Here is a 26,578-nt window from a genome sequence, read left to right as displayed (position 1 = left end):
AAAGCTAAAGTAATCAAGACAGAATGGTACTGGCACAAAAACAGAAATATAGATCAATGGAACAGGATAGAAAGCCCAGAGATAAACCCACACACATATGGTCACCTTATCTTTGATAAAGGAGGCAAGAATATACAGTGGAGAAAAGACAGCCTCTTCAATAAGTGGTGCTGGGAACACTGGACAGCTATATGTAAAAGAATGAAATTAGAACACTCCCTAACACCATACACAAAAATAAACTCAAAATGGATTAAAGACCTAAATGTAAGGCCAGACAGCATCAAACTCTTAGAGGAAAACATAGGCAGAACACTCTATGACATAAATCACAGCAAGATCCTTTTTGACCCATGTCCTAGACAAATGGAAATAAAAACAAAAATAAACAAGTGGGACCTAATGAAACTTAAAAGCTTTTGCACAGCAAAGGAAACCATAAACAAGATGAAAAGACAACCCTCAGAATGGGAGAAAATATTTGCAAATGAAGCAACTGACAAAGGATTAATATCCAAAACATACAAACAACTCATGCAGCTCAATATCAAAAAAACAAACAACCCAATCCAAAAATGGGCAGAAGACCTAAATAGACATTTCTCCAAAGAAGATATACAGGTTGCCAACAAACACATGAAAGAATGCTCAACATCATTAATCATTAGAGAAATGTAAACTACAATGAGATACCATCTCACACCGGTCAGAATGGCCATCATCAAAAAATCTACAAACAATAAATGCTAAAGAGGGTGTGGAGAAAAGGGAACTCTCTTGCACTGTTGGTGGGAATGTAAATTGATACAGCCATTATGGAGAACAGTATGGAGGTTCCTTAAAAAACTAAAAATAGAATTACCATAGGACACAGCAATCCCACTACTGGGCATATACCCTGAGAAAACCTGGACATATATACACTACTAATAATTCAAAAAGAGTCATGTACCAAAATGTTCATTGCAGCTCTGTTTACAATAGCCAGGACATGGAAGCAACCTAAGTGTCCATTGACAGATGAATGGATAAAGATGATGTGGCACATATATACAGTGGAATATTACTCAGTCATAAAAGGGAATGAAACTGAGTTATTTGTAGTGAGGTGGATGGACCTAGAGACTGTCATACAGTGAAGTAAGTCAGAAAAAGAAAAATACCATATGCTAACACATATATATGGAATGTAAAAAAAAGAAAGAGAGAGAAAATGGTCAGAAGAACCTAAGGGCAAGACGGGAATAAAGATGCAGACCTACTAGAGAATGGACTTGAGGATACAGGGAGAGGGAAGGGTAAGCTGGGACAAAGTGCGAGAGTGGCATGGACATATATACACTACCAAACGTAAAATAGATAGCTAGTGGGAAGCAGCCGCATAGCACAGGGAGATCAGCTCAGTGCTTTGTGACCACCAGAGGGGTGGGATAGGGAGGGTGGGAGGGAGAGAGATGCAAGAGGGAAGAGATATGTCTATGTATAACTGATTCACCTTGTTATTAAGCAGAAACTGACACACCATTGTAAAGCAATTATACTCTAATAAAGATGTTAAAAAAATTACATTAAAAAAAATAAAGCCCATCATATTACATGCATTTGTTGTTTCTCTCACTGCTCTCTTGGCAATATGCCTTTTGTTTTCCAAGGATCATCTTTCTGCTAGGATTTTGTCTCTCTTTTCTCCACTCCATGTCGCACAGCTTCTAGACAGCCATGACTTACTATTCTACATGATCTCAACTGCTGGAACTCTAGTCTGGATCAAGACACTAAGCCTTTAATTTTCCCTAAGGGGGGATGGCTCAGATAGGTTTATTAACAAGAAGATAATCACTAGAAACTATGAAGGGTTCAAGGAGAGCCAGCTATACCAAACTAACTCTGCTTCCCTTTCCCACATGGTGCGATCACTAGTTTGACAGATCAGATAATGTCGTGGATTCTATGTACCATGTCTTTAGCAAATTGGAAAATTAAGTCCTTTCATTCTATCACTGTAGAACTGAAGAAGTGTAAGTTATCTCTTAGGTGGATCTGTATTTGACTGAAGAACATATTAGAGTAGTACCGATTTACTGATTGACGTAAAGCTTTAGGGAGGCCTTTAGTGTGAGCTCTGTACTTAAAACTGCTGAACAGAAAATAATCATAAAGAATTTGAATGTCGCTATGGAAGACACATGTTTACTCCAAATGAGCAAGATACAAAACAGAAAAAGACTGAAATGAACAAGATATAACTTAAGAAAGATGGTGATGGAAATCAAGTTAGCAGTTATCCTTGGGAAGATAATAAAATACAGGAAGCATGAGGGGGCATGTGGGGTGCTGGTCATGTTTGGGTGATTGATACGGGAGTGTGTTCACTTTGTAAAAATTCACTGAGCTTTACACTTATGCTTGATGTACTTTCCAGTACAGTCGAACTCTGTTTTATCAGAATTATACAATCTCTGGTTCTAATTAGTGTGTGTTTGTGTGTTAGTGATGGTGGTTTATGTAAATTGAGTCACATCTAAAACTATATAACGAATTACAGTGGGATTCTATAGCATTTAGATTTCTCGTAAGTTTTTAGATATTTTACTGTCCAATACGGACTTCCCTGATGATGGACATCATCAAAATTGGCTACCAGCCTATAATATGGTCATGTATTTCCTTTAACATTACTCAGTGGAGGTAGAAAAGCAAATGAGATGAACAGGGCTGAGCAACTTATTATTATGTTAACACAAAATATGGGCATTTTATGAAGTTATAAGATTTATTCAGTGTGTCCTCTTTTAGCCATACATGTATGAAAGAAATATTCTCTCAACATTGCCAACATTTATTCATATTTTCTTGGAAGCAAATATACGGTTGACATTCATTAAGCGTTTGTAAGTCTTCTCAAAGCCAAACATCTGCTTGGCATCCAACGTGTTCACAAACTTCTTTCTTTAAAGGAATGTCTGTTGAGCATTTATTAGCTTCATTTGTGCTTTATGACTACCCTTTAAGTAGAACATTTATTTAGACAAATCCTTAAAGTTTAAGACAATCCCAAAAGATTCAAGAAGCGGATCTGTCTTGACCCTTTACTTAACATTCTCAGGCTATGACAGAAAGTATTCAAGGTGTCCCTTTAGACGCCTTCTTGGAGGGCCCCTCGATCGGATTCAGGTGAAAGGTTTTGCCTGGAATGCCACTCCCGAGTGAGGACACTCACTGAAGTCAAGTGTTTTCTTATGCACTATGGGGAAAAGGGCCTAAAAGGGGGTTAAACTTTGATTAGAGATGTTGCAAGTAGGGAAAAATGCTTACTTCAATTTCACTTCTGCTTTTCAGAAGACATGAGTACATAAATTATGTAGGAGAACGGTGATTACTAGACAGTCTAAAAGCTTGGAGGCTCTAGGCCAATTTTCAACCAACTGTCACAGAACATAAGTTTCAAAATATGTTTAAGCTAAACTGACAACTACAGAAAAAATGTAAGATTCTTTGAAAGGCTGGCTTATGTGAACTGACGAGGATCTCTGCTATTTAACACACAGCGATACTCCACTGCAACGTTCCCACTCTCTTCTGGAGGGAATATTAAAAGAGGTAGAACAGATGCTTCCCTGAATTAAGCAGATCCAAGCAGTAGACAGACTCTTCCCAGCACAGAGTGGCCAAAAGAAGTAGGGTTCATCCAAAAACTGAAAGGGCTAGGAGAGGTCCCCTGGCCTAGTAGCTCTCAAGCTGGAAGAAGCTAACCCAGGAAGGGTGCCTGTGTGCATGGGTTTCCCACCTTTCTATGCCAGAGAAGCTCCAATCTTAACTGCTGTAGACATCCATTCTCCCTGGAATATTTGAATCACTGCTATATGCTAAGCTCTTCATTTTACAGGTCACAAAACCAAGGCCAGAGTGATTCCATTAGGTATCCAAAGTGCTAGAGCAGCAAAGCTAGAACAAGCATTTCATAAATCCCCAGCTAAGGTGCCCTTCTATCAATTATACAACCTGTAAGACCTTAGGGCATAAAATATTGGCAGCTGAGATGAGAAAGTATTTATCTGGTACAGTTAGTTTGTAGAATAGCTCTTGATCTTAGCTGTGTACACAAATCTCCATGAGTCCTGGAGCAAGCCTTTTCCCCCTCTACCTGTCCAAGGAGTTCCAGGGAGTCTGTGAAATCCCTGAAGTGGTACATTCAATTTAACATGTCTGTGTAAAATTCGTCCATAGCTTTCATTTGTTCTTCAAAAGTATCTGTGATCACACCAAATGGTAAATATCAGTGTACCTGAAGAAGGGACTAGGAAAACTTACCAGAAAGTCCTTTAACATGACATGCATGTTTACCATTAAACTACTCAGGTTATACAGGTAAATTCGCACAGTGGTAAAAACAAAAACTGTACAGTACCTATGAAAATACAGTACTGGGTAGACTGATAAAAACAGATTTTATTTTACTTCTTGGATTTTACATAATTGAAAAAATTATTTGATGTATAACATGCAACCTTCACTCTGTAAACCAAAACCAGCACTCCAAAGCCCTGAATAATTTGGGGGCCAGGGGATTATTTCTGTCTCTGAGTATTCCCTTTAGAAACTGATGGTGAGTAAGAGATGTCATGACAACTGACAGAGAACAACTGTTTCTTTCAATTCAACTGTAGACTCTTCAGGGAAAACGCTCATCTTTATAACTCTGTCAATTAGGCAAACACTAAAAACTGCCTCCTGCCCTTCATGCTGATAATGTCAGGGAAGACAAGTGGCTGATGTAATCCTGAAGATGGAGCTAATGTCCAGAGCCTCATTATCCATTAAGGGAGGCTTTCCCCCTACTTCCACTCTAGCAAAGGAAGAGCAAGATGCTGAATTATCTTCATGTGTGGACTGACAAGAAATAAACTGTCATTTTGAGGGAAAAACCTAGAAAGGCAGCATGAACATAAACTAATTTGAGAAACAGTGCCCTACTGTATTTTGAAATAATATTCAGTATTTATCCAGAGGGTTTCTTATAATGGAGTAAAACAGAGAATTTCCTGAGGCTAGGAGATTACAATCATCTGAGAAAGCAGGAGTAAGAATGCGTGCATTTAACTGCAAAGAAGGATATGCAGAACTGCCCACCTATTCCTCACAGTGAGGAATCATCATGGAAATTATCCTTCAAGGTCAGTAAGCTAAATGACAAGAAGATGGTCTGTGCCAATAGTTTAAATGTCAAGCGGCACCGGGCCAAGAAGGTGCACAGCTATAAATCGGGCAGTGGCACTGATGTAATTATGGGCTTAGACGAATTCTCAAAGCCAGACCGGAAGCTGAACCACAGTCTTTGGGGAAAAGAGAGAATATGAAGGTAATTAGAGGAAAAAAGCAGAGGAAAGTTTTTTACTTTTTTAAAAAAACCCTAAAACTCTAAATAAAACTCAATGTCTGCAGAGGGACCTTCATGGTCCTCAAACATGCATAAAACAGGAGGGAGGGAGGAAGGGGCCACCCACATCTTTATAAGCTCAGTGTCAGAGCAGAGCTGCACGTGCACGGCAGTGTGTGTCCCTCCCAGGGGCCTGGGACCTGGAGGGGTGCTGAGGTCCATGTGACTTGTGAGCATCCAGAACGAGGATCTCAGGAGGGAATTTCACGAGCACAGAACACATTTTTTTCTCCCTGGACTCTGCTTTCTAGTTGTTCTCTCCCTCTGCTATTGTTTAATTTTGTGGTTCGACTTTTTGAAGGATGGTGGGAGGTACCGTGTTAAGCAATGCTCTAGGAATGAGGCTCAGCGGCGATGAAATCGGCCTCCCACGTCTTTCAAACCAACTGTGAGTCTGCTTAAAACACAAGGCAGACACAAATACGAAGGAGAGCAGGCAGGACGTCCTGTTCATCCTTGTATGTGCAGCATCTCTCCCCAGCACACAGTCGGCACAGAACGGATGCAGGCTCAAGGGAACCCGTCATTTTATCTAAACAGCTCTGTGGTCCGTTCTGTTTCTGAATAGGAGCCAACAGCCGTATCACTTAATGTGCTTTTGAGCAATCTTTTGTTGATCCTTGTGCCTCCGTTAATGAAAGTGATTAAACAACCAAGTCTGGCACAAAATTATCCTGATGGGAGAGCATCAGAGTTGAACATTACTAAGACCTGGTCAAAAGATTTACAAAGGAACGAAGAAACATCACTGGAAAAGCAGATATTAAAAAATCATGAGTATCCTCATGCTTTTAATTTTTATTTATTTATTTTTAACATCTTTGTTGGAGTACAATTGCTTTACAATGTCGTGTTAGTTTCTACTGTAGAACAAAGTGAATCAGCTATATGCGTACGTATATCCCCATATCCCCTCCCTCTTCTCATGCTTTTTAAGTAAGACAGTCAAGAAAATAATTTCCAGTTTTTTCTTCATGGTTAAGCAGAGTCTGATTATTACTAATACTAAATATCTGTACACTGTATTGCCTAAAAGCTTTATAGTAATAGTATTTATTAATACATGCCACAGAGAAGAAAAATTAAAGGAAATAATTAGATTCCTAGGAATAATAAGCAACTCTTTTAATGCTCTGAGTATAATATAATTTTATAGGCTGAAATGACATTTATCAAGGATATTTATTAAGTATGGTTTAAACTATATTTCACAAAAAAACCCCACTGAAATTTAGGAAATACCTATAAGGCATGGCTTATAAGTTTGGAGACAATATCATATACAGGATGTTTAAGTAAATAAAGCCTGGACGAAAAAAAGTTTTAAAAAGCAGAAGATTCTTTTATTCATAAATATATTTTAAGAGAAAAAATAAAGTTTTACAAATAAAGTTTGTAAAACAAATAAAGTTTGCCAATAGTACAGTTTTAAAGATAATGTTAAAAGCACAGATTCTGAGAAATTCTCCAGAAGCCCAGCTAGTATTTCATCTCGCATGAAGAGAAAGCAGTTTGAGAAACTGCTACCCAACGCCTAGTCTGACCAGCTGGTAAGATTCAGTAAGTGGGTGGCAAAGAGGAAAATCCTTGCATTTCATGGTGACCAGAGGGGAAGAGACTGGGCATAGTCATAAATATACTTTAAATTTTAGGAAGACTTTGTTAAAACAATTTAGTCAAAGACATGAGGAAGATTCTTTGACAAGAAGTTCAGGAAGGATTGGAGCTAAATAGTTCACAAAAATACAATTCTATGGAGTAGGCCTTGATACCTCAAAACAGATTTTAATTTAGGATATAGGCAATATTATAAATTAGAGGGCAGAAGATTATATGGTCAATAAACAGCCTTCAGAAAAATGCTCAGCTATTTGGAAAATGATTCAGTTAGTGTCTCCCATCATGCATTCCCCCAAATAAGTCCAAGCAACAGAATCAAAGATTTAAGTGTAGAAAACAGAACCTTTAGAGAAGCAACTCTGGATGGAAATGCAGGTAAATAAACACAGAATGGCAAGAAACCTGCCAATTCAAATTATGAACAATAATCATTAATGATTGTCAGGACTCACTTTCAAAACTCTGCTAATAAATGCTACCCCAGTTTGTGAACCCTGAGTGAATGAATTAATAAATAAATAACCTGACATTTATGGATTCTGGATAAAATAACTTCAAGGAACTTTAAAAATCAAGAACTTAGGATCCAGTTGCTCATTACTGAAATCTGACAATACCATGGAGAACTTACCTGCAGCAAATAACAGCTTTGCACGACAAAGCTAAGTCCAGAAAATACTGCCGTACTCCAAAAGTTAAGGCGTACTTGAGAGTTTTCCCATCAATTATAAGAGCAAAGTCATTCTCCTTCCGAAGAGCATCACCAAGGGTAGTGCAGTGACGACTGAGAGTTTCCCTTGTTCCCTGTAAAATTAAACGAAAGATGCCCTCAACATTTACTCCCATTTGTTCTACCAAGGGTTGTTCAGCAACTACTTTTAGTTATTTTTAGTGTTTTATGTTTCAAATTGCTTTCACATACCTCTACGCATCTGATTCTCACGAAAGCCCCTCAGAGAAGACTGTACAAACATTGTCAGAAAAAGTGAGTGACTCCCTTAAAGCCATACCCTGTTCCTAGCACGGCTGGGACTTGACTACACATCACCCATTCCCCTGCCATCTTTGCTCATTATTCCAACCACACGGTCACAATCTTCTTAAAATATTTTCAGTACATTATCTTGTTAAAGCATAACAACGTTGAACTAGTCAAAATTGCTTAGCTATGAATCAAGGGGAAAAGTTGGGGAATATAATTTAAATAATTTATGGGTATTCTTTCAGAAGTTGTCAATGCGACTTAATTCTCAAGAGGAGGAAATGTAGTATCTGTAATCTCTTGCCACTTCATGAATTGGCGTCTATAACTTTAATCGTGATTTCATGATGCTGTATTTCAGCTGGGGATGGTGACATGTGGCCTAGTAATCTTGACGGATTGAATAAAAGAACCCCTTCCATCAATGAAGAGTTCATTTTCAGGCACAATAAAAACCTTTAGTGTCAAGGAAGGCTTTGTTCACCTCAGCTATATAGAGAGGTTGTATTTGTTTCCCTCTGTTAAGAACTATTGCTTTCCCAGCTCTTCAAAGGGAAAAAATTTCAAGATACTTAATTTTTCTCCCTAGATCCTGTAGACTTTTCCTATAACCTGATAGGGACATCTTCTTATTTCAACGGAGCCCTAACATTATGAAGACATAGAACACGGGCTCTGCACAAGGAAATGTAAGGAACAATCACTTTCCTATTATTGTTCTGAGTGCTAGTATCTGAGCCCGCAGTTATTTATATAATAAATTTAACAAATCTATCTTTATATAATAAAATGTACCTATAGTAAAAAATAATACATCATAATTTTTGTTATATTCAAAGGAGATATAATTATTGTTCCAATTTAAGACTGTGGTACAGTTATTTGAGTTATCTTCACAAAGAGGGAAGCAAAGACAGAGGTAATTAAAATTTTATATTGGGGATTTTTGAAGGTGTTTCTACATTCGTATTTCAAATGTGGTTCACACTATGTTCTGGAATTTCAGGATCTGTTTATCGAAATAACAGAACAATGTTGTACCGTAAAGTAAGCATGCCCAACCCTCCGAACGCTGGAACTTCATTTAACACTTCCCCTGTTCCTTGTTACACACAGTGACATGAAGGACCGCCATATAGCAGCATTCTTTGCAAAATTTTCTGTTCACACTTTACATCGTGGGGAAAGAGCTGTTTTAACTTACAGGCCTCACGCTCCTATTTCCTACTGGAAATTTTTGGCCCAAGAGAATTTTAAGAAAAGGAGGTAAAAAGTGTCAGCAAGATTCTGCAAGCAAATTTATCAATGACTATCCATAGCAGATTACCCTGGATTGTCTTAAAAGCAAATTCCCATAGATGAAATGAACAAACAAGCAGATTAATATACAGATAAAAAATGAAAATAAAATAAAACAATATTTAGCATGTACCACACACCAGTCATGGTTCTAAGGGCTACACACACAGATACAGTACTTCGGTTAACACTTATTACAACCCTGTGCGGGAGGCACAACTATTGTCCCCATTCTGCAGATAATAAGCATTAGACTTAGAGTTAATTTCCTTGCCCCAAAACACATGGCTACTAAGTAGAGAAACCAAACTCAGAATTAAATTTCTGTACTAGCTAGTCATTCTCTACATTATCCAGCAAAACCAAAACCAACAGTACCAGGCATAGCAAATCATAAGTGAAATCCCCATACCATTTCCCCTGTTGTTTCCCTAGAGCCCTCATCATCTGTCTCTCATCTTGTCTTTACCACCAACAGAGCCTTCTCTTTACAAAACAAACTTGAAACACAAATGAGTCTCTTCTTGCTCTAAAATTTTTCAATGGCTTCTACTGCTTACATGATAAAGTCTAAAATCCAAGTCCAGCTAACTTTCGTTCGCTTTTCTCTTCACAACCTTGACTCCTTTATTCCCTCTCTCTGGACCACCCTTTCCTCCTGAGATATTCCACTATCTTTGAAACCAAGCTGTCCTCTCAAGCCCTCCCAGACTCACTCCATGCTATCATGTGTAATTCACTCTATGCTAGCAAGACCCTCAGTTCCTTGAGGGGAGAGACAATGTTTAATGTGGTTCCCAGCCACAAACAGTGCCTGTAATTACAGATGCTTGGGAAAGACATATTTATGGAATGAGAGCACTGATAAATTTTGATTTCACCCCACTGGAAGCACTGCATTTCCCCTCTATTATCACTTCTGATTTGAGAGAGAGAGAGAGAGAGACAGTCTTCTCCTTCATGCTCTTTAATTTTCTAGAGAATAATAGGGATTATTACTTCAACAGTCTTTCAAACCAAGGCACTGTCCACTGAAATGCATGTGTGTGTACTTGTGTATTTATTTGCTTGCCTGCCTATCTACCTATCTACTTATCTACCCATCCATCTATCCACCCATCCATCCATCCATCCATCCATCCGCTACTCTGTTTTTTTAAGTTTTGCCCAAGTCACTCCTGATCTGAAAACCTAAATGAAACCTGAGATGTACCTCAAGAGGACTTCAAATTTCTTTATAGATCAGCTGCAAAGCAAGACTCAAAGTCAAGTAAACCCCTGGCTGTGCAAGCCCCTCATGATCCAGCCTGTTCGACACAGTCCCGTGCACCCCACTCTCCCTTCTTCTGAGGGTGTTCTCTAACATCTTAAAATGTATTGAGAACTTATTTGTGGCGTCAGCATCCCTGGGTTTCCTGGGTGATTATCACAGATCTGCAGCAAATCAAACAGTGTCAGGAGATGTAACAGAGATCACATTTCAGAAGGTGAGTCAAAATCTTTGCACAGTGAATTCTCCAGTCAGCCTACCTAGGGCGCAAGGTAACAGCAACAGAAAAGCTGCAAACACTTTCTTATTTTCGTTTACAGTTTTATTTTGTAAGCAGCTCTGTTGTTGGCTGTGTGCTGCCAGTTACATGTTATATTTCACCCTTATTTATACTGCCAGGAGTATTTTAAAATTCTTTTATTTATGAAAGTTTATTGCTTCTCCTGTAAGCCTGGGAGCCATACTTTATGGCCATATTGCATTGAAGCTTATCTCCTGTAGCTAGAAATAAATTTATTACTACATTAGCTGTTGCTTTGTTTTCTTTTTGGTTACCGAAGGGGGAAATGTTTAAACGTTTAAACTTAGTGACATGTGAAAGTGTAAATATATGAATGAGAAGCTAACTCAGAAAAAGGATAAAAGACCACAGAGTACAACAACATAAAAGCTCTGTATCTCCTTATGCTACAAAGTCTTATTTGTGGGCTGAAAGAAAAGGAGCATTTGTTGCTATAATCAGGGAGAGTCAGAAGTAAAGGCAGTTTGGGGAGACAGACAGGCATTCAGGCATCTCACCAGGCGGGGACCCAGGTATGGGAAGGAGCCGCAGGGAAAGCGGGATTTGCCTGCACCTCTCACAGCCTGCATCCCATGTGGACACGACAGTTGAGCATTCAGCTCTCCTCTCCCTGTCCGTGGGCTGCACCTAGCCAGGTGCTCATCAGGGGCCCTTATGAGCTCCTCCAAGCTTTCCTGCTTTGCCAAGTCACAATTCAGTCTACAGCCAACACTTCTCTGTTCTTAGTCCTGACACAACAGGGACTAGGAAGGGAATAAAATCACCTCCCCCTGAGGACAGGCTCTACTCCAGCTCTCCTCTCTTATATGGGTGCTCATTACTGCTGATCTATACTTTCACCCAGGCCTAGCCAATTCCACTGTTCCCAGAGGTTACTTCAGACCTTTTCTTCCCTTCTTCAGACTCCAAATTTGGCTCCTGTTAGTGCAGCAAACATCTCCCTGCTTTACTGAGAACATTCGTAAATTATTCTCTCAACTTTCCTCTCTTAATCTCAAAACTTCCCTTTACCTAATCCTCCCTAATTCCTGAGCTGGGAGGAAGACCTGCCTTCTTTTCTCACCTCTGTTCCTCCCTCTTCTCCCCTGCATCTTTATTCTCCCCCACTGTCACTCTTTCTTTCCTTTAAGACTACATACGGAAAGCAATGAACAATAAATAAACCAAGAAACGTCCCCAACTCTATTTTTCCTGAGTCCTCCAGGTGACATGAATACCTCCACCTTCTGGATTCTCCAAATATGTGTTTATACTTAATGTAGCGTGATGTATAATTGCTTATCTGTTTATATCTCTACTTCCCTGCAGGACTGAGGCCCTTGATAAAGAGATGAAATAAAATCAATACAAGCTTGGTAATAAAAGAATAATCAAATTATTAATGATTGGAGAATACCTTGTGGGAAGTTACAATGATTTTGTTGTGTGACCATCTTGAGCATTGTTTTTTGCTGCCTGTAAAACTCCTGTAATCTTGGACACTTTTAATTAGAGCAATAAATAAAATGTTAGTGTGCTTATTTTATTGTAAAGGAAATGGAGAACAAAGTGGTGGTTATGATCTAACATCTCCTTCTATCACATATAACAGAAATTGTCTACTGAATATAATGGAACCAACACCTAGACTAGCTACTTAGTGATCAAGCAGGTTATATAATAGTGGACTTATGAGAAGAAAACAATGTGTATTTGGTTTATAAGACACATGCTTGGAAAAGAAAAAAGAAAGAAAGATGCTTGGCAGATAATTAGGTCAAGCACAATTCCTCACAAAGATTAACTCGGACCAAAGGGCCTTAATAAAGTTCTATTTGGATCTTTGTATTGCCTGGCAAAACAGATAACATGTTCATACAATACCTGTCGGGCAGGGGGAAATTTCCCACCCTCTGCTTCTTGAGTTTTTTTGGCTGGCCTAATAATTAAATTGGCACAAGACAGATTAACAGGAGGGAAAAAACCCCAAATTTAATTAGTACACATGGAGGTCTCATAGAAATGGGACCTAAGAAGTGACCAAAACAGGCAGTTTTTATAACTTTTAGACAAAGAAACAACAAATTTGTAAAGAATTGACAAGACAGAGATGTTTAAGCTTGGGGTAGTAAATTAGTGAGGAACAAGTTTTGTTTAAACAGCCTTCTTGGCCTGGAATTTCCTATCTCTAGTGATAAGGATGTCTATCTACCTCCTGGTGCCTGGCAGGTACTTTTCAAATGGGAGATTTATTTCTTGCTTTCTAAAGACAAAGGAGGGTCAGAATGTTCTTCTTGGATTGGCTGTTTCTTAAGTAACTTTAATTCAAAATATTCAATATGCCAGTCTGGCATATTTTAGGGTGGCCTGCCCTGACCCCCACCATACCCTCCAATAAAATAAAATAACAACAATTTTTAAGAAATCAAAGACTGGCAGCTTTATGATAATTTTTTTTTTTTTTTTTTTTTTTTTTGCGGTACATGGGCCTCTCACTGTTGTGGCCTCTCCCGTTGCGGAGCACAGGCTCCGGACACGCAGGCTCAGCGGCCATGGCTCACGGGCCCAGCCGCTCTGCGGCATGCAGATCCTCCCGGACCGGGGCACGAACCTGTGTCCCCTGCATAGGCAGGCGGACTCTCAACCACTGCGCCACCAGGGAAGCCCTATGATAATCTTTTAAAATTACTTTTACATGACCTTTGCCAAGGAAATCTTTGATAAAAATCACAGAGGGCACCCTAGACAATGAACACAATTTTATAGTGAAATAAATTGAAAGCCCTGACTTGTCTGGAAAGTATCATAGCGTGCAAGATGTCGTTTGCATTTTGGCAAAAACTCTGCTTGGAACACTCTAAAGAACCCAGAGGCCAGATGTGCAAAGAACATGTTAGGCCACCTGAGAACTATGATTTTGATGGCCCCAAATGTAATGTTGCAGAAAGCACTTGCATAAAAATGGCCCTTTTCAGACTCTGGCCTTTGGTTTTTCTTCCTGATTCCTTTCAGGGGTTTACAGAACAGAGAGTCTTACTTAGGAACATATCCAGGAAACACCCCAGTAGAGAATGTGGAAATATCCCTAAGGAGAGGTAAATAAAAGCCTCTTGCCTTTGACTAGAAGACTAGTCTATTCCAGTCTAACCAGCAGAAATGATGTGAAGATTACAGACAGTGTAAAATGTAACACCTAAATGTCGTGGTGTGGGTGTCGTATGGGTGTCGTAACACCCACACCCTGCTCCAGGGCCACAGTTACTTATAGTGACGGAAGAAAATGTGTGATCACTCATTTTATCCCAGAAGGAGTCATCAGCAAGGCTAAGCCAAAGAGCAAAGGTTAAAGGAAAAAAGTATACATATAATACTTATCTAGTTCAAGCTATATGTTGGTATTTGGGTCAGAATACAAATAAGCCTTCAGCACCTGTATTTATTCCTGGGAATCTGTTAAATGTGTGCAGGTCAAATGATAAATTTATGTTTATCATAAGTTTATCATGAGTTCACCACCAGTTAAGTGAAATAAGCACAGAATTTTGGCTAATGCTGAATCACTTTTGGAAGACACACAACTTTCACCCTTGTCAGAATGGACTTAAGTTTATGAAGCCTGTGCTTCTCACTTTAGTAGCAGCACCGTGGGTTTCTGTTTTCACTTACTTTCCACCAAAAGGACAAAATGCAACATAATGTTACAGGAGAACATCTTGTGGAACAAAGATGGCGACTCTGATGAAATAAGACAACTTGCTGGAGGTTGGGTCACTGTAAAATAACTCTTCAGAACTCGTCAGCTGATGTGCACAAGTTACCGATCAGTGTAGAGAAGGCAGCCATCAACATGTAACACATATGTAACCATAAAAAAGTGGGGCTTTTTTAGTTAGAAAGCCAAGGATGGCCATGAGAGTTCACATGATGCTTCTGGGCACCAATAACATCTGAAGCAAAACGATGAAGCCACGTTGTAAAGGACTTAAGTTCCAGAAGCTGAAACATACCCCATGGCTCAGAACACAAGGCTTTCCTCACCTTTAGGTGGTTGTAGAATATAAGGTGAAAACAAGCTAATCAAGCAGTTTTCACCTTTCTTGGAAAGGAAATATTAGGTGTTTTATTTTGAAAAAAAATTCCTTATGAAAAAACTAAATGCGAAATAAGGAATGGCTTCAACCACTAACTTAAGACACCAAGAACTCCAAAATACTTTTGGATCAGGTGGCTACCTAGGCTCAGCGTTCTACAAAGGATTATATCCCACATCGTAGGTGTCACAGGTAAGTTTATTTCACGGCCTATCGATAAATTTCTTCACCAGGAGTACATATGTATTCCAATCTACCTCGTCCTTATTTATTTTCTCACTTGACTAATTAGCAGTAATATGGTATCAGAATGACTTGGTTTGAATCGTTGTTCTCCCACTTCATGGCTGTCTTTCTTCAGGCAGGTTACTTAATTTCTCTCAATCAAATTTTTCTCATTCATAAGATTGGGTTAATATCTCTTTTGTAGGGTTACTGTGGTGACAAGATGTGCTAACTCAGGTGTCCTGCCCAGTGCTTGGCTCAGAGGTGATTTCCAGGAAAGACTAATTCTTTTCCTTCCTCTGACATCAGGTCTAAGAGAGATGTCAACACCCGAAGAAGAATGAATGTTCTGCAACCTGTCAATCACTGCACAACATCAGTGCAATCCAAGTGGTATATTACTGAGATGATTTGCAGTTTCCTTTTGAAATCTCCTAATGGCAATTTTATTTCAATCTACTTTTTCATCGCTAACACCCAACTCTACTAGCTACTAGTTATTCTACATAAAAACTATCTGGAAACCTGTCTTCCCTCAATTACAGAAAAGATGGCATTATCTCTTCTCATATGGCATGTAGCTCTTGCTAGATGGTAGGAGGACAAGTATTTATAAAGTTAACCTAGACTGTTTTTCTTTATCTCTTAATTTCTGTCTCTAACCTGATACAACTCTTCTTTAAAAAACTAAATTTATTTATTTATTTTCGGCTGCACTGGGTGTTCGTTGCTGCTCTAGTTGCGGTGAGCGGGGGCTACTCTTCATTGCGGTGCACGGGCTCTAGGCGCGTGGGCTTCAGTAGTTGTGGCTTGCGGGCTCTAGAGCGCAGGCTCACGCAGTTGTGGCGCACGGGTTTGGTTGCTCCGCGGCATGTGGGATCTTCCTGGACCAGGGATTGAACCCATGTCCCCTGCATTGGCAGGTGGATTCTTAACCACGGCGCCACCAGGGAGGCCCTGATACAACTCTTGAGCAGAAAATAACTTGAAAGTTACAAAGTGATTTGGCATTTCTCTCATACTATGTTTTTTGCAGATGACCACATCAATATATGTTAGACTTTAAGCTCCCATAAAGATATATCAATATATATATATATGCAGTTACATAAAATAGCATTATATGCAAATGAGAGCTTCACAAATAGTAGGTTGAAAATAACTAATAATAAACAAAACACAGAGGACTTATTTCGCTGTCATGTTCTTCAGCTCTAACACCATCAACTTAACTTCTTCCCCGGCACGTGGGATCCTCCCGGACCGGGGCACGAACCCGCGTCCCCTACATCGGCAGGCAGACTCTCAACCACTGCGCCACCAGGGAAGCCCTGTATTGATGATTTTTAAAAGCAGATAAATAAATACTTACTGGGTATGTGTGTGTGTGTGTGTGTGTGTGTGTGTGTGTGTGTGTGTGTGTGTGTGTGAAAAAACCTTAGTTTACCTACTTGGTTTTACAACCTACTATCAGTTAACTCAAAACGTCAAATAAGAGAATATATACAAAAATCTTAAACTAACACCTATTTTATTAGCTGTTTTGGTGGTTTGTGGCCCCACCTCATCATCATTTAAGACATGAGGTATTTACAAATTTATGGCCAAATAATGTTTCATTCTTTCTCTATTTTTGCACTCTCCAAATGTTCATACCCTAAAATTACAAATCAATGGAACATTCCAATGACATTCTTAATAATACATTCTGACCATATCAAGTATGGACCATGTTAGCACGTTCTTAAAGAGTGAGTTATGATTTCCATGACAGCAACGTCGGTAAACCATTGGGTATTATCTTTTGACACTGTATTATTGATTCAGTGGAACACTGGCCATTCCATATAACCCTATGCAACACATATATCAACTACTTCTTTAGCTACTGCAGGCGGTAGAAAGTGGTAAAGAACATATACCTGAGAGTAAAGAGAAATTACATTTATATACAATTGGTCCGTTTAGTATTCATCCCCGTCAGGATCACTCCCTCTCGGACAGTTTCTGACCAGAAAAACCGGTGTTTCTAAACTCCTAGGCTATATTAGAACATAACCTTTAAAAACATACTTGTATAGAACCAAACCAACATAAAGTCATTTTTCTAAAATGGGTAAAGGCAGACAGAAGGTGAAATCATTAAAAACATATGGCCAAAGAGGTCTTCTAAAACAGCTTAGTGGAAGGCAGCCAAGCAAATGCATTTAATCAATACATATTGCTAAATATAATGAAGAGGGAAACAGAGAAAAAAATTTTTTTCATGCTTTGCTGATACACAGATATGAGCTTTCCAGGGCAGGCGTAGATATAAAACACTGTAATTGAGGAAATGGCCCAATCTCCCAGTTGGGTCATGCCATCTGAAACAGGTCAAAGAATGGAAGAAGCTAAGAAAAGGAAGTTGCAGCGCTGGGTAAATTGCTCTTGGCCCCTGGGCAGAGGTTTGGGATTTGGGGTTATGATAGGTTCCATCAGGCAAATAATTCGTTGTGAGGCATCTATTCTCGTTTTGGGTACCCTAGAGAGAAAGGCAGAAAGTGTCCAATCTGGGTCTAAGTCTATCTTTCAGTGTTGGGATGGCGGCATAGAGCAAAGACAGACAAATCCCGGGAAAGGAAGGAAGAGTGAGGTAGGGGATATAATTATATAATTTAAATAGTTTTGTGGATAAAGGCTTTTACCAAAGCTCTCATAGTAATTATTTGAAACCACCACTGAAAGTCTCCTAAACACTTATTTTGAGCTTGGCATTAAATATTCTCCAGCGGCGGCGGTGACTCAAGGGCAGGAGGAAGTGTCCTGGAGGAACTGGATGGGCAGACATCCAGTCTCTCGTATGGCCTTCAATTCAGCCAGAAGAGGCTGCACAGAATATACAACCGGTTTTTTGAAAATAAGCAAATTACCAAATCAACGGTTTGGAGAAAGTAACAACTGGGGTCTGTGAGAAATTCTTACCCAGAACCACAAAGAAAGCTGATGTTGGGCCCATTTCCCTAATGATTTGAATTAATTAATGTAGGAATACCGAAGAATCATTATCTGCTGTGTTTTCTCACCGCACATTCCAAATGCACACCATTTCCATTATTTCCCACATCCATTCAAACAAATCTATGTACAACTGTCACAGTAAAACGAAATATAGGGTCGTTCCTGAATTTCGTAAATACAAGATGCCCAAACGCCACCATCTCCCAGAAGAGCATTCCTCTTTCAGCTGCTCTGCAGCCCTGGTGGTGAGCGGGAGAGGAGGTAGGGACAAGCTGGCAAACGTGGGGCGTGCCTTCCAGAATGCTTTTTTCTGAGACTGAGTCCCCTTTACCTCTGGAGAAGGAAGGGTTATTTAAGAACAAAAAGAAAAACAGTTTTGGACTTAGAGCAATCTAGGTCAAGATTCAGGATCCCACAGGCGTTAGCTTTGTGAACTCAAAGTCTCCATCTGTATTTGAGACAGACACCGTCATCCGTATAGGAGCAGAGGCTAACGCATGCAGATTTACCTGACACATAGGTTTCCTGTAAACTGTCAATTTTATGGCTGTGCTGATTCATCAAAAGATACAAAAAGAAGAGATGCAAAAAAAGTCACAAGGCATGGTCTGCTCACCTCAAAAATGCCATCAAGCTGTTGGGAGATGGCAAGAGGGCAGACTGATTAGAAGGCATTTAACCGTAATTCTAAGTCTCAGAGAGTCTTAGAAGAGCTCAGATGTTTAGCCAAAAAAAAAAGATAATGAATATTCAGGCTTAGGGGGAGGAAGAATTTCTCAGAGCAGCAACACTATGAATCTGTGAACAACTTCACTTAGGGATCTGAACACAACCCAAGATTACAGAATTTTGTTTGAGCAAAGGGGACACATTTTGTTTTTATGAGACCAAACAATGGGTTTGATGGAACTTTTTCAACCACAGTCTTTGGCTTGTGGCAGACACCGTCTTAAATCAGAGGAACAGAGAACAGATTATTTGTTCTTATGTTATTTTCTTTTTTTGTAATGTTTATATATAGTTTTTACTAACCCGTTTCTCTCAAACGGAACAAAGTTGGCTTTCTTCACTGAGAGCTACTTGAAGTAAGCCGTGTGCCAGACAGTATTTGAACAATCATCCTGCAATGGGACATTACAAAAACATATCTTTGCTTTTGATAGGGATACATTAACACCTTAAAAGTTAAACTGAGATCTTAAACATTTTCAGGCCAAAAAAGCTGAAACAGCTTTGCTAATGGCAAAAGAGAATTCACAATACTAAAGTTCCCGAGCTGGCAGTGGAGGAAAACTCAGTGTGGTTTAAAACCTGCCTGAACTATTTTTCAAAGCAATACAAAACGTATTGCATTAGACTCATGGGACATATCAAGACAAAACTTGAAGTAGCCTCAATTCTCTTTTTTCCCCTCCTTTTCCGGAGTCAAGTCAATAACTTGCTTATTCTGGACTTCTTTCAGAAGCCGTTCAACAGTGACTGGTTCCCCAAGCAGTAAGGTTTGTCTGCATAATACATATAAGTCGAGCTTAAAAGGGTGCAGATGACAACTTCACCATTTATGTCATGAATGCCTGTAAGTTACATTTGAAGCTTAGATGGTGTTAGAAAATCAAATTCAGCTAGGAAAAAAAATGTGCAATCCCGTAAAGGGCTTTCTTTTCCCGTGGTGTTGAAAAATATATATTCTTATCCTTGTTAATATGAAATGTGGTTAACAATTCATTTTCTGTAAAATATATAAGGGAGGGAAAAGACTGGTATCCATAATCAAACCTAGGCTGGCTTAAGTTCATATCTGCAAATTAAGTAGAGAAATTTAAGTAGTGAGGAGGGCAGCTGTTTAAAATCACCTCTTACAGCAGCTGGCAAAATGAAACTCCCCCTATCCCCAGGAATAATGATGCTAAAAGAAATGATAATGATCATGATAATGGTCCATACTTCTTAAGTGCTTACTAAACACCAGACCTTGTACTTAAAAGGTACTGTTTTGTTTAATCCTCACAACAACATCCTAGAGATGGATATTATTATTATTATTTTATAAGAGTCACTGGCAGCTGAGGCCCAGAAAACTCTTATTTTCTTAGACTCTGGAATCCAGTGACTTAGATACATCCTCCAGGGCTGCTTAGCACTAGAGGGCAAGTTAACCTTTCAAGGTTGGGCATAATAGTATCTGCCTACTAATGTTTTCAGGTGTAAATGTGATTGTCCTTGTAAAATCCTTAGTCCGGTACTTAGTACAAAAAATAAGCACTTATAAACATAAGCTAGTGTTCTTCTTATGACTATAATAGCCACGCATAGAACCCTGCAGGGGTAAGCAGTTCCCTTTTCACACAGTCAAAAAGCTGCATTTTCCTTTGGGATCCATACTCTGCTTCCTTATATTGGGTGCTGACTCCTAAACAGGTTAAATGTAAACGTCAACAGAAGCAGAAACTGAAAAAACTGTGCCCAGATGATCAGCAGGAGAGGTGGGCAGGGCTTCTCAGGAGTTCAGCTTGGGAAAACTGGAAGCCTTTTGACTCTGAGTGGAAGAAATTTATTTCTCCAAGTTCCTCACATACATATTTAATCATCATTTCTGTTGATTCAATAAATATCTAGTAAGTAATTTTCTTCTCTGCCCCTTTTTGTTTCCTAGGGAAGCCAGACAGTAGAAAAGAGGAGAAAAAACAACAAATTTAAGATCCAGCCCTACCTCTCAGGACAGATCCCACAACTCTCCACATAAAAAAGATGCTAAAAGGAGGAGAGGCCAAGGTTACAGGTATATCATGTGAGACTCAAGAAAGATGATTTGGGTACCTACAGAGTTAATGGCTTAAGAAATTATGGTTCCTCCCACCTACCCAGACTTGACAAATGAGGGTAGTGAAATCCTGAGCTATCTCAATGAATCAGTCTTCAATTTCTTTCTACCTTTTAGAAAAAGTTAGATCATATCCATCAAAAAAGATATTCTGGGTCATCTGAAAGTATTTCCAGAGATTCACAGAGTTGGGATGCTATGGGGGATATGAATACTATAATAATCATACCCCTTAATAGAACATCAACTCAGTCCTTCCAGAATTGTTTTACTACATTTTGAAAGATGCTGTAATCAGACACTGGGAGCTAAAGATAGGTCACATAGGAGGCTCCCTAGTTCTTAGCTCACATTTTCAGATGTTTCCAGTTTTAACAGACAGGATCTAGGTCATTAAGTGGAAGGGGTTTCTGTGAATTTAATGGGATACTTCCTGGGCATTTCTGTAGAGTTAGGGAAGAAGTACAAAATATCCTTCAAGCCAGTAATTTAAAATTTGTGCTTTTGCAGACCCTTAAGAAAATGTCTCATACCAAGATCATAATCAGAACCCAAAACAAAGTGGTTCAAAGTCACATGATAGAAAATTCTGTTACCTAACAAATATCTAATAGATTCTGATCTACTTTAGAGTATTAAAGATGCTCCTCCATGAAATTCTTACTTTCTAAATTAAAACAAATATGATCAAGCTTTTTAAGAAACTCTTTTGCTGACACGGTCAGGTAACTGGGTGAGAACACCTAGCTTTGCTCTCAGGCGTCATACTAGCAGGGTGTGCTGCTTTTGCTGTGAAAGGAACCGGGAATGTGCAGAGGCAGAAAAGCCTATCAGATTTCCGTATTAGGTCTGTAGAGCAAGCCTTCAACATAGACTATTTTTCTACACAATTTTGTAACATAGCCTTTTTATACGTGCCATGCCTTGTGCTAACCATACCAATCCAAGGGTAACATTATCCTCACCTGACAGGCAGCACAAGTGGCTCAGAGAAGTTATCTAATTTCACTTTGCCCAGGGTGCCCCACTCAGGTGGGGCAGAACTGTACCTTAACCGCTGTGCTACAGCACAGAATGATTTGAGTACATTAAAATTGTCACTTGACAAAACCCTGAACACCCACAATTTATTTCCTATTATATTAATATTATTTCCTAAGATGGCATGTTCCTAAGTTTATCACCTAAATGTTAATTATTCTTTGTGCTGATGGAGTGGTAACCCTATCTCTTACTATTATCAGTACAATTTGAACACATAGGATGCTTTTCTTTTCCATGGCAATGAAAAATAAATAATGATTTACCTAGACTCATTCTAATGACCTGCCTGAAATCTCAGCCATGGGTTGTATGACACAAGATCTGAAGGAGCTATGATGCAAAGTGCTGTTTCCTTTCCTGCTGAGAAGCAAATGAGTTTGCCACAGCAGGTCTCACCCCAGACAGCCAGATTTGTAAAGTCACCACTTAACTCCCGGGGAGAAAAACCTTCTCCGGACAGCAGTGCGAGAACCCAAGGTAGTCTGGAGCTGGAAGAGTCTGTCAGTTCATTCAGCCATAGTGTTTGCCTGTGATCTTCCACACCTAACTGGCATTTGAATTGCTAAGGACATTTCTAAACACTTGCTCTTTAAGTATCAGATACGATCGATTACTACCAAACTTAAAACTGATACACAACCTTTTTCTGTTTTTAAAGGAAGCCCTTAATTAAACCTTATTCAGTGACTCACTTCTCAAATATTTATGGAGTACGAACTATGGGCTAGGCAACTTGCTGGGGAGTGAGAGAGAATGGCAAACCAAAACAGACAGACGGGTGTCCCTGCTCTCACTGAAATAGAGTATTCTCCTGAGGCTCTACGTTTGGTCCTGCAGCAATAGGTAGTGCAAGTACCTTTGAGGTGTTTATAACTTTTCTTTAAAAAAAAATATTATTTATTTATTTGGCCCCATCAGGTCTTCGTTGAGGCATGCGGGCTCAGTAGCTGCGGCACTCAGGCTCTCTAGTTGTGGCACATGGGCTCCAGAGTGCGCAGGCTCAATAGTTGTGGCGCATGGGCTTAGTTGCCCCAATGGCACGTGGGATCTTAGTTCCCTGACCAGGGATTGAACCTGCATCTCCTGCACTGGAAGGCGGATTGTTAGCCACTGGACCACCAGAGAAGTCCCAATGAGGTGTTTATTACTTTTCAGTTGCCATCTTGGAAACTTCAAAATGGAAATAAATAAACCTGTCTTAACAATACATGATTCAGTACATTGAATATTTTTGGTATTTCAGTTTTCTCTTTTTTTTCTTGAGATTGCTATTTACATCACTTGATACTTAAAACACTTCAAGACTGTGTTTGTCTAAGAGTTGGAGAAAAATGATGAAACAGATGAAAACAAAAGAAGCAATGCTAGCACACTCTACATAAAGTAAAAGCCTAAATCCAGACGAGAAGGATGTCAAATCAAGCATGGTCATGCTTTTGCTTTGACCTCACAGGTCCCACTTCTGACTTCCTTCAAGTGTCAGAAAACCTGGGTACCACGTGTAACCCATGATGCTGACAAAGGCCTAATGGTCTACAGGGATTATGGGGATGTTTACACTGAGGGTCTTGTAATGTTGTGAACAACTGCAACCCAGTTCTGGAACCACCTTCGATGGCTCCTTCTCAGGGACCCCATGGGATAAGTTTCCCTGAATTTCACACCACATTGCTGGCATTGGTGCCTCTATTTCCTCCTCCCTAACTCTTATCCTGGTCCCTTACCTGCACCCCATGCCTCCCACCCTTCCAACTTGCCTATGTAGAACTGCTTCTACATATCACACCTCTTTTAAGAGGCTGATGTAATTGCTTCCCTCGCCTATGAAGGCAAATTCTCAAACCTGGCCCAGCTTTCCACAGCTGACCCGAGACTAGCTCTCCAGTTTTAACCCCCCTCTGTCATTTCTTTATGGCTGTCTTATAAATACTGTGCCACCATTAAAATGAATTAGGTAGCTTCACACAGACCATTATAAAATAATTGTTCAGATATATTAAGTGAGAAAAGCAAAGTGCAGTATCAAGCAGTGTGGACAGCATGCTGCAATTTGTGTTTAACAACAAAGGATGCATCCACAGACATGCATATATATCCCTTAGGTAAGTCAGAACATCTCTGGACAAACACACAAGACTGGAACTAGTGACCGTCCCTAGGGAGGTAAACGAGTAGGCTGGGTGTAAAGGTGGGAGATTCATTTTTTGCCACCTATACTTTCCCTTTTTGTAACTTTTAAATTTTACATTCTGTGCCTACATTTATTCAAACAAAACATACTTAAAAAATTATAACCTTGTGCTCAAGTTTAATGTTCCTCTTTCATGCCCCAAATATGCCTTGAACTTACTTCCAGTAACTTTCAGCTTTTTCTGCTTTTGTCCCCCTTACTCAGGTACTCACTTCTATGTAACTAAATGCCACTTACTTTGTAAATAGTTCCTTAAACATTGTGATATTTTCACAGCAAGCTATCTATCTTATTTACATATCTGTTACTTGAATGCACTTTACTTCCCTTATTATTTATAAGCTTCTGGAGGGCTGGCTTTTTTTTTGCGTGCGTGTGTGTGTGTGTGTGTGTGTGTGTGTGTGTGTGTGTGTTTAGGATTAAAGCTTCATTCACAAAAAGCACTTCCCCAATAATGAAAGGCATAAACAACTCTCATAATTGCAAAATCATATATTATTCTTCAGGCTACAACGTGCTTAAAGATTTCACAAGAAAGGGAAGAGCATCACAAGGATTGTTTTAAGGACAAATAATAAAGAGGTCATCATTTCAGTTTAAAAATCAGAAGCTAAATACTTCTTACATGTAATTTGTTTTATATCCAACTTCAAAACATCTGCCTCTTCATCATCCCTTCTACAAAGCTGGTCTTGGCTTCTCCAACATCCCTAATTATCAGGTTTGCCCTGCTCTGCTCTTTGCGTCACAATGACTGTTTCAAGCGGTTGTATAATCACCTCTCTGGTTCTGTCTTCTACCTTAAATTGCACTCACCTTTCCTTTAAAATATTTACAGGTCATTTGACCTACTTTCTTTTTTTTTTTTGTTAACTTTTATTTTACACTATATTCCTAAAAAATCTTTCCCTCTTTTCCAAATATAACTTCATGTGAACACAGTCATGAAAAAAGACATCCTAGGAATTCATATTTCAGCCCAGAAGTTAGGACATTAAAAAAAAAAACTTGAGAGGCTTCCCTGGTGGCACAGTGGTTAAGAATCCGTCTGCCAATGCAGGGGACATGGGTTCCAGCTGTGGTCTGGGAAGATCCCACATGCCACAGAGCAACTAAGCCCGTGCGCCACAACTACTGAGCCTGTGTTCTAGAGCCCGTGAGTCACAACTACTAAGCCCGAGCGCCACAACTGCTGGAACCCGTGCGCCACAACTATTGAAACCCACGCCTAGAGCCCGTGCTCTGCAACAAGAGAAGCCACCGCAATGAGAAGCCTGCACACTGCAATGAAGAGTAGCCCCCGCTCGCCACAACTAGAGAAAGCCCTCGTGCAGCAATGAAGACCCAACGCAGCCAAAAAAATAAATGATAAAAAACAAAAAACAACTTGACTATTGGTTATTTGGTGTTCAACAGCTTTCACATTTTTTTAAAAGAAGCAAAATATCAACACTGGAAGCTAAAGCAGACATTAAATGCTTAATATACAAAATACCCAGGCAGATACAAATAAGTTGCAGTCACTCAGCAACCTCCTGACATAATGCTTTTGTAAAGCAGCTTTCTTGTCTCACAACATTAAGCAAATCATTTAGCAATTTCTTTTAGCTGTCATAGATACAAAGCTAGCATCTTTTTACATCAATGGTTCAAAACAGTATATGTCTGTTCTAGCAGAACAATAGTAGTAAGGTATCTTTTAACCTCAGGAAAATAAAATATTTCCACAGCTAGCTGAATATAAAATAAAATGCTACAAGATAATTAAGTCATTAAAGGTTTTTTTTTTAAAAAAAGATAATCTTACTTACATCAAGAGAGCCTTCATTTATAACAATCATTCCCATGTTCTTCCTCAAAAGTTTGCAGGAGTGTCCTATGTCCAAACAGAGTAAATAGATTGATATAATTAATTTCTCTAGAGAGAAGAGGTGAGGACGTTAACACGCTACTACAAAATTCTAAATTTTATCTATTTTATTTGATAAAATTAAAATTTTATCTATTTTAATAGAAGTGATGGCTGTTTTCTAGGTTTGTAGGAAGTTTAAAAAAGAAATGCTCTTGCTTGCTGTAAGAGGGATAAGATACAAGGACATTACCTGGAGTGTTAAGGCTGTCTTGATAAACAAATATGGAAGAGATTACAGTAAGGATTCTCAATGTCCTGAAAACTGATAAATGTGTATGAAATATCCTTCACGATGACCAACACGAAGAGCAGAAGATGGGCCAGTGGTTGTTTTGGGAGAAGGGTTCAGGAGGGTTGTCTGGCTCTCTCTTGGACCATTGATCCCATCACAATCTTCCTGCCCTTG

The 26,578-nt window shown here is 39.3% G+C and overlaps 1 protein-coding gene across 4 annotated transcripts in view; it reads right to left on the bottom strand.

The window, feature by feature from the left end:
• Positions 1–26,578, bottom strand: part of ATP8A1 (ATPase phospholipid transporting 8A1) — a 235,545-nt gene that overhangs the window by 71,333 nt on the left and 137,634 nt on the right. For all 4 annotated transcript variants that reach the window (XM_024731618.1, XM_024731619.1, XM_024731621.1 and 1 more), the window contains 2 exons: positions 26,072–26,136; positions 7,689–7,861 (listed from right to left, as the gene is read on the bottom strand). In XM_024731618.1, the coding sequence (XP_024587386.1) occupies positions 7,689–7,861; positions 26,072–26,136 (238 nt within the window). The remainder of the gene's footprint in view (positions 1–7,688; positions 7,862–26,071; positions 26,137–26,578) is intronic.

The sequence above is a fragment of the Neophocaena asiaeorientalis genome, unplaced genomic scaffold (assembly GCF_003031525.2).
Source record: "Neophocaena asiaeorientalis asiaeorientalis breed wild unplaced genomic scaffold, Neophocaena_asiaeorientalis_V1.1 scaffold39, whole genome shotgun sequence".
NCBI lineage: Eukaryota > Metazoa > Chordata > Mammalia > Artiodactyla > Phocoenidae > Neophocaena > Neophocaena asiaeorientalis.
Note: the sequence above shows the minus strand (reverse complement) of the source record. Positions and strands in the feature narration are given on the sequence as shown.